This window comes from Salmo trutta, chromosome 9 (genome assembly GCF_901001165.1).
Source record: "Salmo trutta chromosome 9, fSalTru1.1, whole genome shotgun sequence".
Classification (NCBI taxonomy): Eukaryota; Metazoa; Chordata; class Actinopteri; order Salmoniformes; family Salmonidae; genus Salmo; species Salmo trutta.
In genome coordinates, this window is record NC_042965.1 from 45,865,558 (window position 1) to 45,877,957 (window position 12,400).

The following is a 12,400-nucleotide window of genomic DNA, read 5'->3' on the forward strand; positions in this document are numbered from 1 at the left end:
TGGCCATATAACAATGAGATGTTTACAGTTTATTGTAACTACGGTTTACTTTTAGAGGAAATATGGCAAGTACCTAGCTTAGTGGGTGACAGCGAGATAGTTACTGTAAACACATTGTGTCAAATAGATATTTTCAGCTGTCACTAGGTAAACATCTCACGCAAGTCAAACTGCATGCAAAGAAGGTGGCCAACCATCAGCAGGATAACTTGCCTTTTGATTTGATAAACTAAAATCATATGGCAACTCCACTAAAGAGGCTATTCTCATTGAATGAAATGTCAAAAGGAGAATACAACCCCAGAAATATAAATCATGAAAAACGGTCAATTTGGTGAAAGTCTGTTCTATCGGTGGGTAAAATACAAAATGTTACCCATGATTTAGCGTCTAAGTGGGCCGTGTGTAAGAATCAGTAAATTCTGTAGGAACATAAGGTCATAACTATATAATTCTGGTCGCTGGAGAATTACTCACACTTCATAACGCTTTGTAAAACAATGACCTGCACACCAGATGGCTATAAATTTTTATTAAAGCGAATAGATGGTATGGCCATGCTTGTCTAGAACACTTTATATCAGGATATAAGAGGTAAACGAGGGGTGTGAATCTTTCAACATCTACACTTAACAAAAACAAAACAATTCCAAAAGATTTTTTACAGAGTTAGTTCAAAAAAGGAAATTAAATGAATTCAGACCCAATATATGGATTTCACATGACTGAATATAGAAATGCTTTGGTTGTGTCACAGATGCCTTAATAACAAGGTAGAGGCAAGGATCAGAAAACCAGTCAGTATCTGGTGTGACCACCATTTTCCTCATGCAGCGCTACACGTCTCCTTCACATAGAGTTGATCAGGCTGTTGATTGTGGCCTGTGGAATGTTGTCTCACTCTAATTCAATGGCTGTGAGAAGTTGCTGGATATTGACGGGAACTGGAACAAGCTGTCGTATACGGCGATCCAAAGCATCCCAAACGGGTGACATGTCTGGTCAGTATGCAGTAAATGGAAGAACAGGGACATTTTCAGCTGCCAGGAATTGTGTACAGATCCTTGTGACATGGGGCTGTGCATTATCATGCTGAAACATGAGGTGATGGCGGTGAATGAATGACCACAATGGGTCTCAGGATATTGTCACGGTATCTCTGTGCATTGAAATTGCCATCTATAAAATGCAATTGCGTCAGTTGTCCGTAGTTCACGCCTGCCCATACCATAACCCCAGTCTGCTGCTGTTCGCAACGTTGATGTCAGCAAACCACTCACATGACGCCATAGACTGCCATCTGCCCAGGTACAGTTGAAACCAAGATTCATCCGTGAAGAGCAGACTTCAGCGTCCCAGTGGACATTGAAGGTGAGCATTCGCCCACTGAAGTCGGTAACGATGTCGAACTGCAGTCAGGGCAAGACACTGGTGAGGACGACGAGCACGCAGATGAGCTTCCCCGAGACAGTTTGACAGTTTGTGCAGAAATTCTTCAGTTGTGCAAAACCCCCAGTTTCATCAGCTGTCCGGGTCGCTGGTCTCAGACAATCCAGCAAGTGTAGAAGTCAGATGTTGAAGTCCTGGGCTGCCGTGGTCTGTGGTTGTGGCGAGTTGGACGTACTGCCAAATGATCTAAAAACGATGTTGGGAGGCAGCTAGTGGTAGAGAAATGAACATTTAATTTCTCTGGCGTACATTGCTGTAGTCAGCCTGCCAATTGCACACTCCCTCAACTTGAGACATCTGTGGCATTGTGTGACAAAACAACATTTTAAAAAAACGTAATTTTCCCCATCACAAGGTGCACCTGTGTAATGATCATGCCGTTTAAATCAGCTTCTTGATATGCCACACCTGTCAGGTGGATGGATTATCTTGGCAAAGGAGAAACGCTCACAAACAGGGATGTAAACAAACTTGTGCACAAGTTAAGATCAATACACCTTACATCTATGTATGGAACATTTCTGGTATCTTTCATTTCAGCTTATCAAACATGGGACCACCACGTTTAGATTTTTGTTCAGTATAGATACATGGGTGCCGAGACAATACGTTTTAGTTTGAAACAAGTGTGCGAGTGGGTTTGATTAGAGGAGCATATCAATGCACTAACTTGTTGCATTCACACATTTTCCATTCTAAATTAATATCTGCCGCGGATTGATCTGCGCTGGATCTGCCGGCATCTGTCCGTCCCCGTAGGCACCTGGACCATAAGGGAGACTAGGAATCTACCACTACCAAATTTGTCCACCCAGTTTGGTTATGAAATCACCCACTAATTAACTTGTCATTTTTGCACTAGTAATACACACACAGGTTGGAGTCATTAAAACTCGTTTTTCAGCCACTCCACAAATCTCTTGTTAATAAACTATAGTTTTAGCAAGTCGGTTAGGACATCTACTTTGTGCAAGACACTTTTCCAACAATTGTTGACAGACAGATTATTTCACTGTATCGCAATTCCAGTGGGTCAGAAGTTTACATACACTAAGTTGACTGTGCCTTTAAAGAGCTTGGAAAATTCCAGAAAATTATGTCATGGCTTTAGAAGCTTCTGACAGGATAATTGACATAATTTGAGTCAATTGGAGGTGTACCTGTGGAAAATAAATTGCAGACCTCCACAAGTCTTGTTCATCCTTGGGAGCAATTTCCAAACGCCTGAAGGTACCACGTTCATCTGTACAAACAATAGTCCGCAAGTATAAACACTATGGGACCACGCAGCTGTCATACCGCTCAGGAAGGAGACACGTTCTGTCTCCTAGAGATTAACATACTTGTTCGAAAAGTGCAAATCAATCACAGAACAACATCAAAGGACCTTGTGAAGATGCTGGAAGAAACAGGTACAAAAGCATCTATATCCACAGTAAAACGAGTCCTATATCGACATAACCTGAAAGGCCATTCAGCAAGGAAGAAGCCACTGCTCTAAAACCGCCATAAAAAAGCAGACTACGGTTTGCAACTGCACATGGGGACAAAGAACGCACTTTTTGGAAAAACTTCCTCTGGTCTGATAAAACAAAAATAAAACAGTTTGGCCATAGTGACCATTGTTATGTTTGGAGGAAAGAGGGGGAGGCTTGCAAGCCGAAGAACATCATCCCAACCGTGAAGCACGGGAGTGGCAGCATCATGTTGTGGGGGTGCTTTGCTGCAGGAGGGACTGGTGCACTTCACAAAATAGATGGCATCATGAGGTAGGAAAATGATGTGGATATATTGAAGCAACATCCCAAGACATCAGACAGGAAGTTAAAGCTTGGTCGCAAAATGGGTCTTCCAAATGGACAATGACCCCAAGCATACTTCCAAAGTTGTGGCAAAATGGCTTAAGGACAACAAAGTCAATGTATTGGAGTGGCCATCACAAAGCCTTGACCTCAATCCTATAGAGAATGTGTGGACAGAACTGAAAAAGCGTGTGAGAGCAAGGAGGCCTACAAACCTGACTCAGTTACACCAGCTCTGTCAGGAGGAATGGGCCAAAATTCACCCAACTTATTGTGGGAAGCTTGTGGAAGGCTACCCGAAAGGTTTGACCCAAGTTAAACAATTTAAAAGGCGATGCAACCAAATACTAATTGAGTGTATGTAAACTTCTGACCCACTGGGAATGTGATTAAAGAAATAAAAGCTGAAATAAATATTTCTCTCTACTATTATTCTGACATTTCACATTCTTAAAATAAACTGACGAAAGGGAATTTACACCAGGATTAAATGTCAGGAATTGTAAAAAACTGAGTTTAAATGTATTTGGCTAAGGTGTATGTAACCTTCAACTGTGTTGTGGGAAGCTTGTGGATGGCGATTGCGTCATCCCATCTGGGCAAGAGGGATACCTATGTAAGAACACTGTTCATTGACTAGCTCAGCATTTAACACCATAGTACCCTCCATGCTCATCATTAAGCTTGAGGCCCTGGGTCTCAACCCCACCCTGTGCAATTGGGCCCTGAACTTCCTGACTGGCCTCCCCCAGGTGGTAAAGGTAGGAAACATCTCCACATCGCTGATCCTCAACACTGGGGCCCCACAAGGGTGCGTTCTCAGCCCTCTCCTGTGCTCCCTGTTCACCCATGACTGTGTGGCCAAAGCACACCAACTCCATATTTAAGTTTGCAGACGACACATCAGTAGTGGGCTTGATTACCAACAAGACAGCCTACAGGCAGGAAGTGAGGCACTCGGAGTGTGGTGTCGGGAAAACAACCTCCCACTCAACAAAACAGATGATCGTGGAGGGAGCACCCCCCTATCCACAGACAGGACAGCAGGTGGAAGTTCCTCGGCGTACACGTCACTGACAAACTGAAATGGTTCCACCCGCACAGTGTGCCGAGCGCCTCGTCAACCTCAGGAGGCTCAAGAAATTTGGCTTGTCACCTAAAAAACTTTTACAGAGGCACAATTGAGAGCATCCTGTCAGGCTGTTTCACTGCCTGGTACGGCAACTGCACCGCCCACAACCGTAGGGCTCTCCCAAAGGGTGGTGCAGTCTGCACAACGCATCACCAGGGGCAAATTACCTGCCCTCCAGGACACCTATAGCACCCGATGTCACAGGAAGGCCAAACACTAGTCACTTTAACAATGTTTACATATCTTTCATTACTCATCTCATATGTATATACTGTATTCTATACCATCGATTGCATCTTAGCCTCTACCGCTCTGTCATTGCTCATCCATATATTCTTACCCCATTAGGTATTTGTTGTGAAATTTTTAGATATTGCTGCACTGTCAGAACTAGACGCACAAGAATTTCGCTACACTCACAATAACATCTGCTAACCATGTGTATGTGACCAATAACATTTTATTTGTTACTAATTATAATAAATGTATGATATGTTATGAATTCTAGCTAGGCTAGGGTTACTTTATCTAACATGCTAAGTAGTTACTAGTGGTTGAAAAGTTGCTAATTAGCACAAACTGTGCGTGATAAGATTTTAACTCACTAGACATTCAGTATACACACACACACACACCAATCCACCCACCCTGGGTTGCTGCCTTAAGTAACCATACCAAAACGTAACGTCGTACTAATTACGAGTGTCCCGGATTCACGTTTACTATGTTACATTTAGTCTATGAGACCAGGCTGCCTCCATCTTGACATTTACAAAATATCATTTACAATGGTGGGGAAGCAATAGAAATGCATTTATTAATGTCTACATACATTTTAACACGTTTATTCTATTACACACACACACACACACACACACACACACACACACACCATATTGCATTGTTTAATTATGTGAGCAAAAACATAAGATATCTAAAAACATTATCCTTTAAGTATAATTTATTTGATGACGATCAATGTTTACCATCCCCACTACAACAAAAATACATGTACGTTTTGTCCTTATAATTAAAATTGTAATAGTGTAGAACTCATTGCTATGGAGGACTGCTCCTACGGGACAGAGCCAATATGGCTGACCAGTGGCCTTCAAATCCTCTCATGTCCAATACAAAGCATCAGCAATCCAGGATTTATATACACACACACGTTGCTTACTAACCCCCTTGAGAAGATCCGGGCCAAATTACTAGGCAGACTTGACCCGCTCAATCAGTATATAAACGTAAGAAATTTCACAGAAGTAACAATTTCTATTGCCCGAAATATTCTAGTACCGGGAAAAAGTACCGAATTTGGTTATAACATACAGGTAGTACAATCTGTAGCTAACTGTTGAACGAGTATCATGCATAACCTCTTGACGGTAACGTGAGAAACGTGCAATTCTCTCGAAATCCTCGTCAATGAGAATTAGAGCCTTGTTCTTTTAACTGGCAGATAGATGTCTGCTCGGCAAGAATACTTTTTACTATTACCACCCCCATCCCCCAACCTGAAACAATAGCAACCTAGTTATAGGGGTGGAAATGGGGAGGGGGGTAATCACAACTGATAACACAACAGTAAAATTGGCCCTCGTACGGGGATGGATCGCATTTTCCAAAACGGATTTCAATGAGTCGTTTCTTACCTGTATTGGGCAGCAGCACCGTGGGTAAATCCAAAATAGTTGCCGGTAGCCATTTTAGCATCTTCACCTAGCCGGCTGGGCACTGCAGAATAGATATATTGAAGGGGGGTAAACGGGTAGGTTAGCATTGGTTAGCTAACTGGCTACTGTTAGCAGCTATACCCCCGCATTAGTGCAAAGAGAGCAGCTCCTCAATTCAAAAGACCCCCATCCGACCAAAACCAATCTTTCCCCGTAAACATTATAAATAATGAATAGTCTTGAAATGTATTTATTTGTTTTGTTTTCATAAATATTTACTCACCATAGGTGAAGGAGACCACTGGACATATGGGAATCATTGGTTCGTGTTTCTCAGACTACGACCTCTCACTCATAACCCTGCGGATTGTATTTATATGAGAAGGTCGGACCAGGAAATGGATCCGCACATGCGCTGTACACACAGACATGATGGGAATTGTAGTTCTACTAGGCCGATTTAATTTTTTTTGTTTCCTCAAGGTCAGATGACTGTGGTCACACAAATATGATATCAAATCATAGACTCTTTATAGGAAATGTGTCAAATGATTGACATAAAAAGCCGTTGTGTTGAACACTGTGCGATGTTTAACAGTGAGAATGGCAGAATGGTGAACTTACTAACTGAAATGAGAGGTTGACTGTGTGATATTAGGTTGCTTCTTGTGTAAATATTTTCTGTCTGGATTTTAATGATTCGTATGTCTTGTATGCATTGGGTCTAAGTAACCGTTACAAGGAAAGTAAAACCATTTATTTGTTATGGATTTTTTCTCTTAGAATAGTATAATGTGCCATAGCAGATTATTTTATGACATAGGTGGTTCGAAGCCATGCGTGGTGGTGATTAACCTTGCCAGAGAGTTGAAGACGGCTTTAGCTCAGTGGAATAACGGTCAGGGAGTTTTGTCCTAGCCACTGTGCTTCTGCCTCTGCATTGCTTGTTCATTGGGGTTATAGGTTAGGTATCTGTTAATCCCTTTTGTGACAACTGCTGATGTAAAAAACAAGGGCTTTATAAAAACACATTTGATTGATTAATGTGAATAGCAGGAAACCTGGGGTTGAAGAACGGTGTGATTATGGTGGCACAGAGGGAGACTGTGTATGGTGTGTGCTGCACAAGTCAAAAATCGAATCAAACGTTATTTGTCACATTCTTCGTAAACAACGGGCGTAGACTAACAGTGAAATGCTTACTAACGGCCCTACCCAACAACGCAGAGAGAAAAGAAAATATAAATATTAAAGTCATAATAAATACACAATGAGTAACGATAACTTGGTTATATACACAGAGTACCAGTACTGAGTCTATGATAACATGGCTATATACACAGAGTACCAGTACTGAGTCTATGATAACTTGGTTATATACACAGAGTACCAGTACTGAGTCGATGATAACTTGGCTATATGCACACAGTACCAGTACTGAGTCAATGTGCAGGGGTACATGGTAATTGAGGTAAATATGTACATATAACTAAATACGTACATAATAAATAGTAGCAGTAGCGCATGTGATGAGTAAAAAAATGTTGTCCAAAAAGGCTCAATGCAGATAGTCTGGGTAACTATTTGCTTAACTATTTAACAAAATATACTGCTCAAAAAAATAAAGGGAACACTTAAACAACACAATGTAACTCCAAGTCAATCACACTTCTGTGAAATCAAACTGTCCACTTAGGAAGCAACACTGATTGACAATAAATTTCACATGCTGTTGTGCAAATGGAATAGACAACAGGTGGAAATTATAGGCAATTAGCAAGACACCCCCAATAAAGGAGTGGTTCTGCAGGTGGTGACCACAGACCACTTCTCAGTTCCTATGCTTCCTGGCTGATGTTTTGGTCACTTTTGAATGCTGGCGGTGCTTTCACTCTAGTGGTAGCATGAGACGGAGTCTACAACCCACACAAGTGGCTCAGGTAGTGCAGCTCATCCAGGATGGCACATCAATGCGAGCTGTGGCAAGAAGGTTTGCTGTGTCTGTCAGCGTAGTATCCAGAGCATGGAGGCGCTACCAGGAGACAGGCCAGTACATCAGGAGACGTGGAGGAGGCCGTAGGAGGGCAACAACCCAGCAGCAGGACCGCTACCTCCGCCTTTGTGCAAGGAGGAGCAGGAGAAGCACTGCCAGAGCCCTGCAAAATGACCTCCAGCAGGCCACAAATGTGCATGTGTCTGCTCAAATGGTCAGAAACAGACTCCATGAGGGTGGTATGAGGGCCCGACGTCCACAGGTGGGGGTTGGGCTTACAGCCCAACACCGTGCAGGACGTTTGGCATTTGCCAGAGAACACCAAGATTGGCAAATTTGCCACTGGCGCCCTGTGCTCTTCACAGATGAAAGCAGGTTCACACTGAGCACGTGACAGACGTGTCAGAGTCTGGAGACGCCATGGAGAACGTTCTGCTGCCTGCAACATCCTCCAGCATGACCGGTTTGGCGGTAGGTCAGTCATGGTGTGGGGTGGCATTTCTTTGGGGGGCCGCACAGCCCTCCATGTGCTCGCCAGAGGTAGCCTGACTGCCATTAGGTACCGAGATGAGATCCTCAGACCCCGTGTGAGACCATATGCTGGTGCGGTTGGCCCTGGGTTCCTCCTAATGCAAGACAATGCTAGACCTCATGTGGCTGGAGTGTGTCAGCAGTTCCTGCAAGAGGAAGGCATTGATGCTATGGACTGGCCCGCCTGTTCCCCAGACCTGAATCCAATTGAGCACATCTGGGACATCATGTCTCGCTCCATCCACCAACGCCACGTTGCACCACAGACTGTCCAGCAGTTGGCGGATGCTTTAGTCCAGGTCTGGGAGGAGATCCCTCAGGAGACCATCCGCCACCTCATCAGGAGCATGCCCAGGCGTTGTAGGGAGGTCATACAGGCACGTGGAGGCCACACACACTACTGAGCCTCATTTTGACTTGTTTTAAGGACATTACATCAAAGTTGGATAAGCCTGTAGTGTGGTTTTCCACTTTAATTTTGAGTGTGACTCCAAATCCAGACCTCCATGGGTTGATAAATTGGATTTCCATTGATTATTTTTGTGATTTTGTTGTCAGCACATTCAACTATGTAAAGAAAAAAGTATTTAATAATATTATTTCTTTCATTCAGATCTAGGATGTGTTGTTTAAGTGTTCCCTTTATTTTTTTGAGCAGTGTATTTAGCAATCTAATGGCTTGAGGGTAAAATCTGTTGGTTCTAAACTTGGTGCATCAGTACCGCTTGCCATGCGGTAGCAGAAAGAACAGTCTATGTCTTGGGTGGCTGGAGTCTTTGAAATTTTTTTAGGGTCTTCCTCTGACTCCCGCTTGGTATAGAGGTTCTGGAAGGTTGGAAGCTCGGCCCCAGTGATGTACTGGGCTTTACGCACTATCCTCTGTAGCACCGTCTGGTAGGATACTTAAGCAGCTGTCATACCAGGCGGTGATGCAGCCAGTCAAGATACTCTCAATGGCGTAGCTGTAGATCTTTTTCAGGATCTGAGGGCACAAGCCAAATCTTTTCAACCTCCTATGGGGAAGAGGCGTTGTCGTGCCCTCGACTGTGTTGGTGTGTGTGGACCATGATAGATCCTTAGTGATGTGGACACAGAGGAACATGATAGATCCTTAGTGATGTGGACACAGAGGAACATGATAGATCCTTAGTGATGTGGACACAGAGGAACATGAAGCTCTCAAGCGGCTCCACTAAAGCCCTGTCAAAACAAATCAAAGTTTATTGGTCACGTACACAGTTTAGCAGATATTATAGCGGGTGCAGTGAAATGTTTATGTTACTGGCTCCTAACAACGCAGTAAAATGTCAAACAAAGCACCCGTGACCAGCTCGGAAAACCGGATTGCACAGCGGAGAAGGTACGGTTGGATTCTAAATGGTCAGTGATCTGTTTATTAACTTGGCTTTCGAAGACTTTTGAAAGGTAGGGCAGGATGGATATCGGTCTATAACAGTTTGGGTCTAGAGTGTCACACCCTTTGAAGAGGGGTATGACCGCGGCAGCTTTCCAATCTTTAGGGATCTCGGACGATATACGAAAGAGAGGTTGAACAGACTGGTGATAGGGGTTGCAACAATGGTGGCGGATAATTTTAGAAAGAGAGGGTCCAGACTGTCCAGCTGATTTGTACAGGTCCAGGTTTTGCAGCTCTTTCAGAACATCAGCTATCTGGATTTGGGTAAAGGAGAAGCTGGGGAGGCTTGGGCTAGTAGGGCTAGGAGCTGAGCAGAGATCAGCTAAGAATGATAAGTACAATTGGGGAGGACGGGCTTGTGGTAATGGCTGGAGCGGAATCAGTGGAATGGTATTTTAAAAAATGTATTTAACCTTTATATAACCAGGAAAGGCTCATTGAGATTTAAAATCTCTTTTTCAAGAGCGTCCTGGCCAAGATAAGCAGCACCAAGTCATAACAAAAATTACAGACAAACAACATGAAAAACTACAAGTAATCTAGTAAAAACCATAGAATTCACAAGAGTATAACAAAATCAAAACAGCAAATTAAAAACATTGACATGTCAGGGAATCAGTCTCAAGATCATTCATCCGTGATTTAAAAACACCAATTGGGACAAGTTCTTCCAGTTTAAAAGTATTTTGTAAGGCGTTCCAAGACGATGGCGCAGAGTACATAAAAGCCCTTTTACCAAATTCAGTTCGGACATTTGGAACAGTTAGCAGGATAAAGTCCAGCAAACGAAGAGACTACCCACCACATTTCTGAACAATAAAAATGCCCAAATAAAAAGGTAGTAAACCCAAAATGGCTTTGTAAATAAAAGTATACCAGTGACTGAGCCTACGAGTGACTAGAGAAGGCCAGCCAACCCTGGTATACAAAGTGCAGTGGTGCGTAAGGGTTTTGCAGTTTAAAATAAATCTGAAAGTGCCATGGTAAAGGGTGTCAATTGATCTCAAACACTGAGCGGAAGCATTCATATATAAAATATCCCCATAGTCTAGTAAAGGCATAAATGTAGCTGATACTAGCCTCCTTCTGGCTTCAAAAGAAAAACAGGCCTTATTCCTAAAATAAAATCCCAATTTCAGCTTCAATTTTTTTTTTAAGTTGTTGAATATGCATTTTAAAAGAGAGGCCATCATCAATTAAAATTCCAAGATATTTATATGAGGTTACAGCCTCAATCTCCTTGCCCTGATAGGTAGTAAAAAGGTTCACAGGTCTATTTCTTGCTTTAGAAAACACCATTAGTCTAGTTTTGTCAGTATTGAGGTATGTTGAACAGTATAAAAAGCAGTTTGCAAGTTCTGGAAAGCTTTTGTAAGAGACGAGGCACAACAATAAATAACAGTATCATCAGCATAAAAATGAAGTTGCGCATTTTGGAAATTTTTGTCTAAATTATTTATATAAATAGTGAATAAGAGGGGACCAATTACAGAGCCTTGGGGCACACCATTAAAGATAGACAATTTAACAGACATAAGCCCATCAAATTGAGTGCACTGAGTTCTATCAGACAGATAGTTAACAAACCATGTAACTGCATGCTCTGAAAGACCTACACTCGACAATCTCTGCCTTAGTATACCATGATCAACTGTATCAAAAGCCTTAGAGAGATCAATAAAAAGTGAGACACAATGCTGTTTTTTGTCAAGGGCTTCAGTGATGTCATTTAAAACCTTCATGGCTGCTGTAATTGTGCTGTGCTTCTTCCTGAAACCCGATTGGTACATTGATAAAATAGAGTTAGTAAATAAAAACTCTTTTAGCTGTTCACTCACAAGGGTTTCAAGTATTTTCACCAGGGGTGACAGCTTTGAGATTGGCCTATAATTATTTAAAAGAGTTGGATCTCCCCTTTTTAAAAGTGGCAGGATGAATGCTGATTTCCAGATCTTTGGAATTTCATTCCATTCCAGGGTTAGATTGAACAGATATGTAAGTGGTTCAGCTATGAAATCCGCTGCCAGATTTAAAAAGCAGGGATCCAGAAGATCAGGACCTGCAGGCTTTCTCTGATCTAAGGATTTCAGGGCTTTTATGTACCACCTGCACTGAGAAAGGCAAAAAGCTAAACGTTTTTTGCCTTTGAAACTACAGCTCTCACTGGTTCATCCACACAAGGTTGTACAGAGACAGAGGACACTGAATCAAACAGCCTACCAGATGATACAAAGTGTTCATTGAAACAATTCAGCATTTCAGTTTTGTCAAATATATAGCAACAGAGTCCTTCACAACATGACGGTAATTCATTAACATTACTGTTACCAGACATAGACTTAGTAGCCTCACCAGCGGTTGAAGAACGGAGTGAACAGTTTTTGGGGAAACGTGTCATTC

General features: G+C 42.5%; 1 protein-coding gene across 5 annotated transcripts in view; it reads right to left on the reverse strand.

The window, feature by feature from the left end:
* The window catches only part of LOC115200650 (zinc finger RNA-binding protein), a 42,166-nt gene extending 35,731 nt beyond the window's left edge, over nucleotides 1-6,435 (reverse strand). For all 5 annotated transcript variants that reach the window (XM_029763850.1, XM_029763852.1, XM_029763853.1 and 2 more), the window contains exons 1-2: nucleotides 6,343-6,435; nucleotides 6,039-6,120 (exon numbers count right to left, since the gene is read on the reverse strand). In XM_029763850.1, the coding sequence (XP_029619710.1) occupies nucleotides 6,039-6,120; nucleotides 6,343-6,379 (119 nt within the window). In that variant the 5' untranslated portion in view covers nucleotides 6,380-6,435. The remainder of the gene's footprint in view (nucleotides 1-6,038; nucleotides 6,121-6,342) is intronic.
* Nucleotides 6,436-12,400: the final 5,965 nt, after the last annotated feature.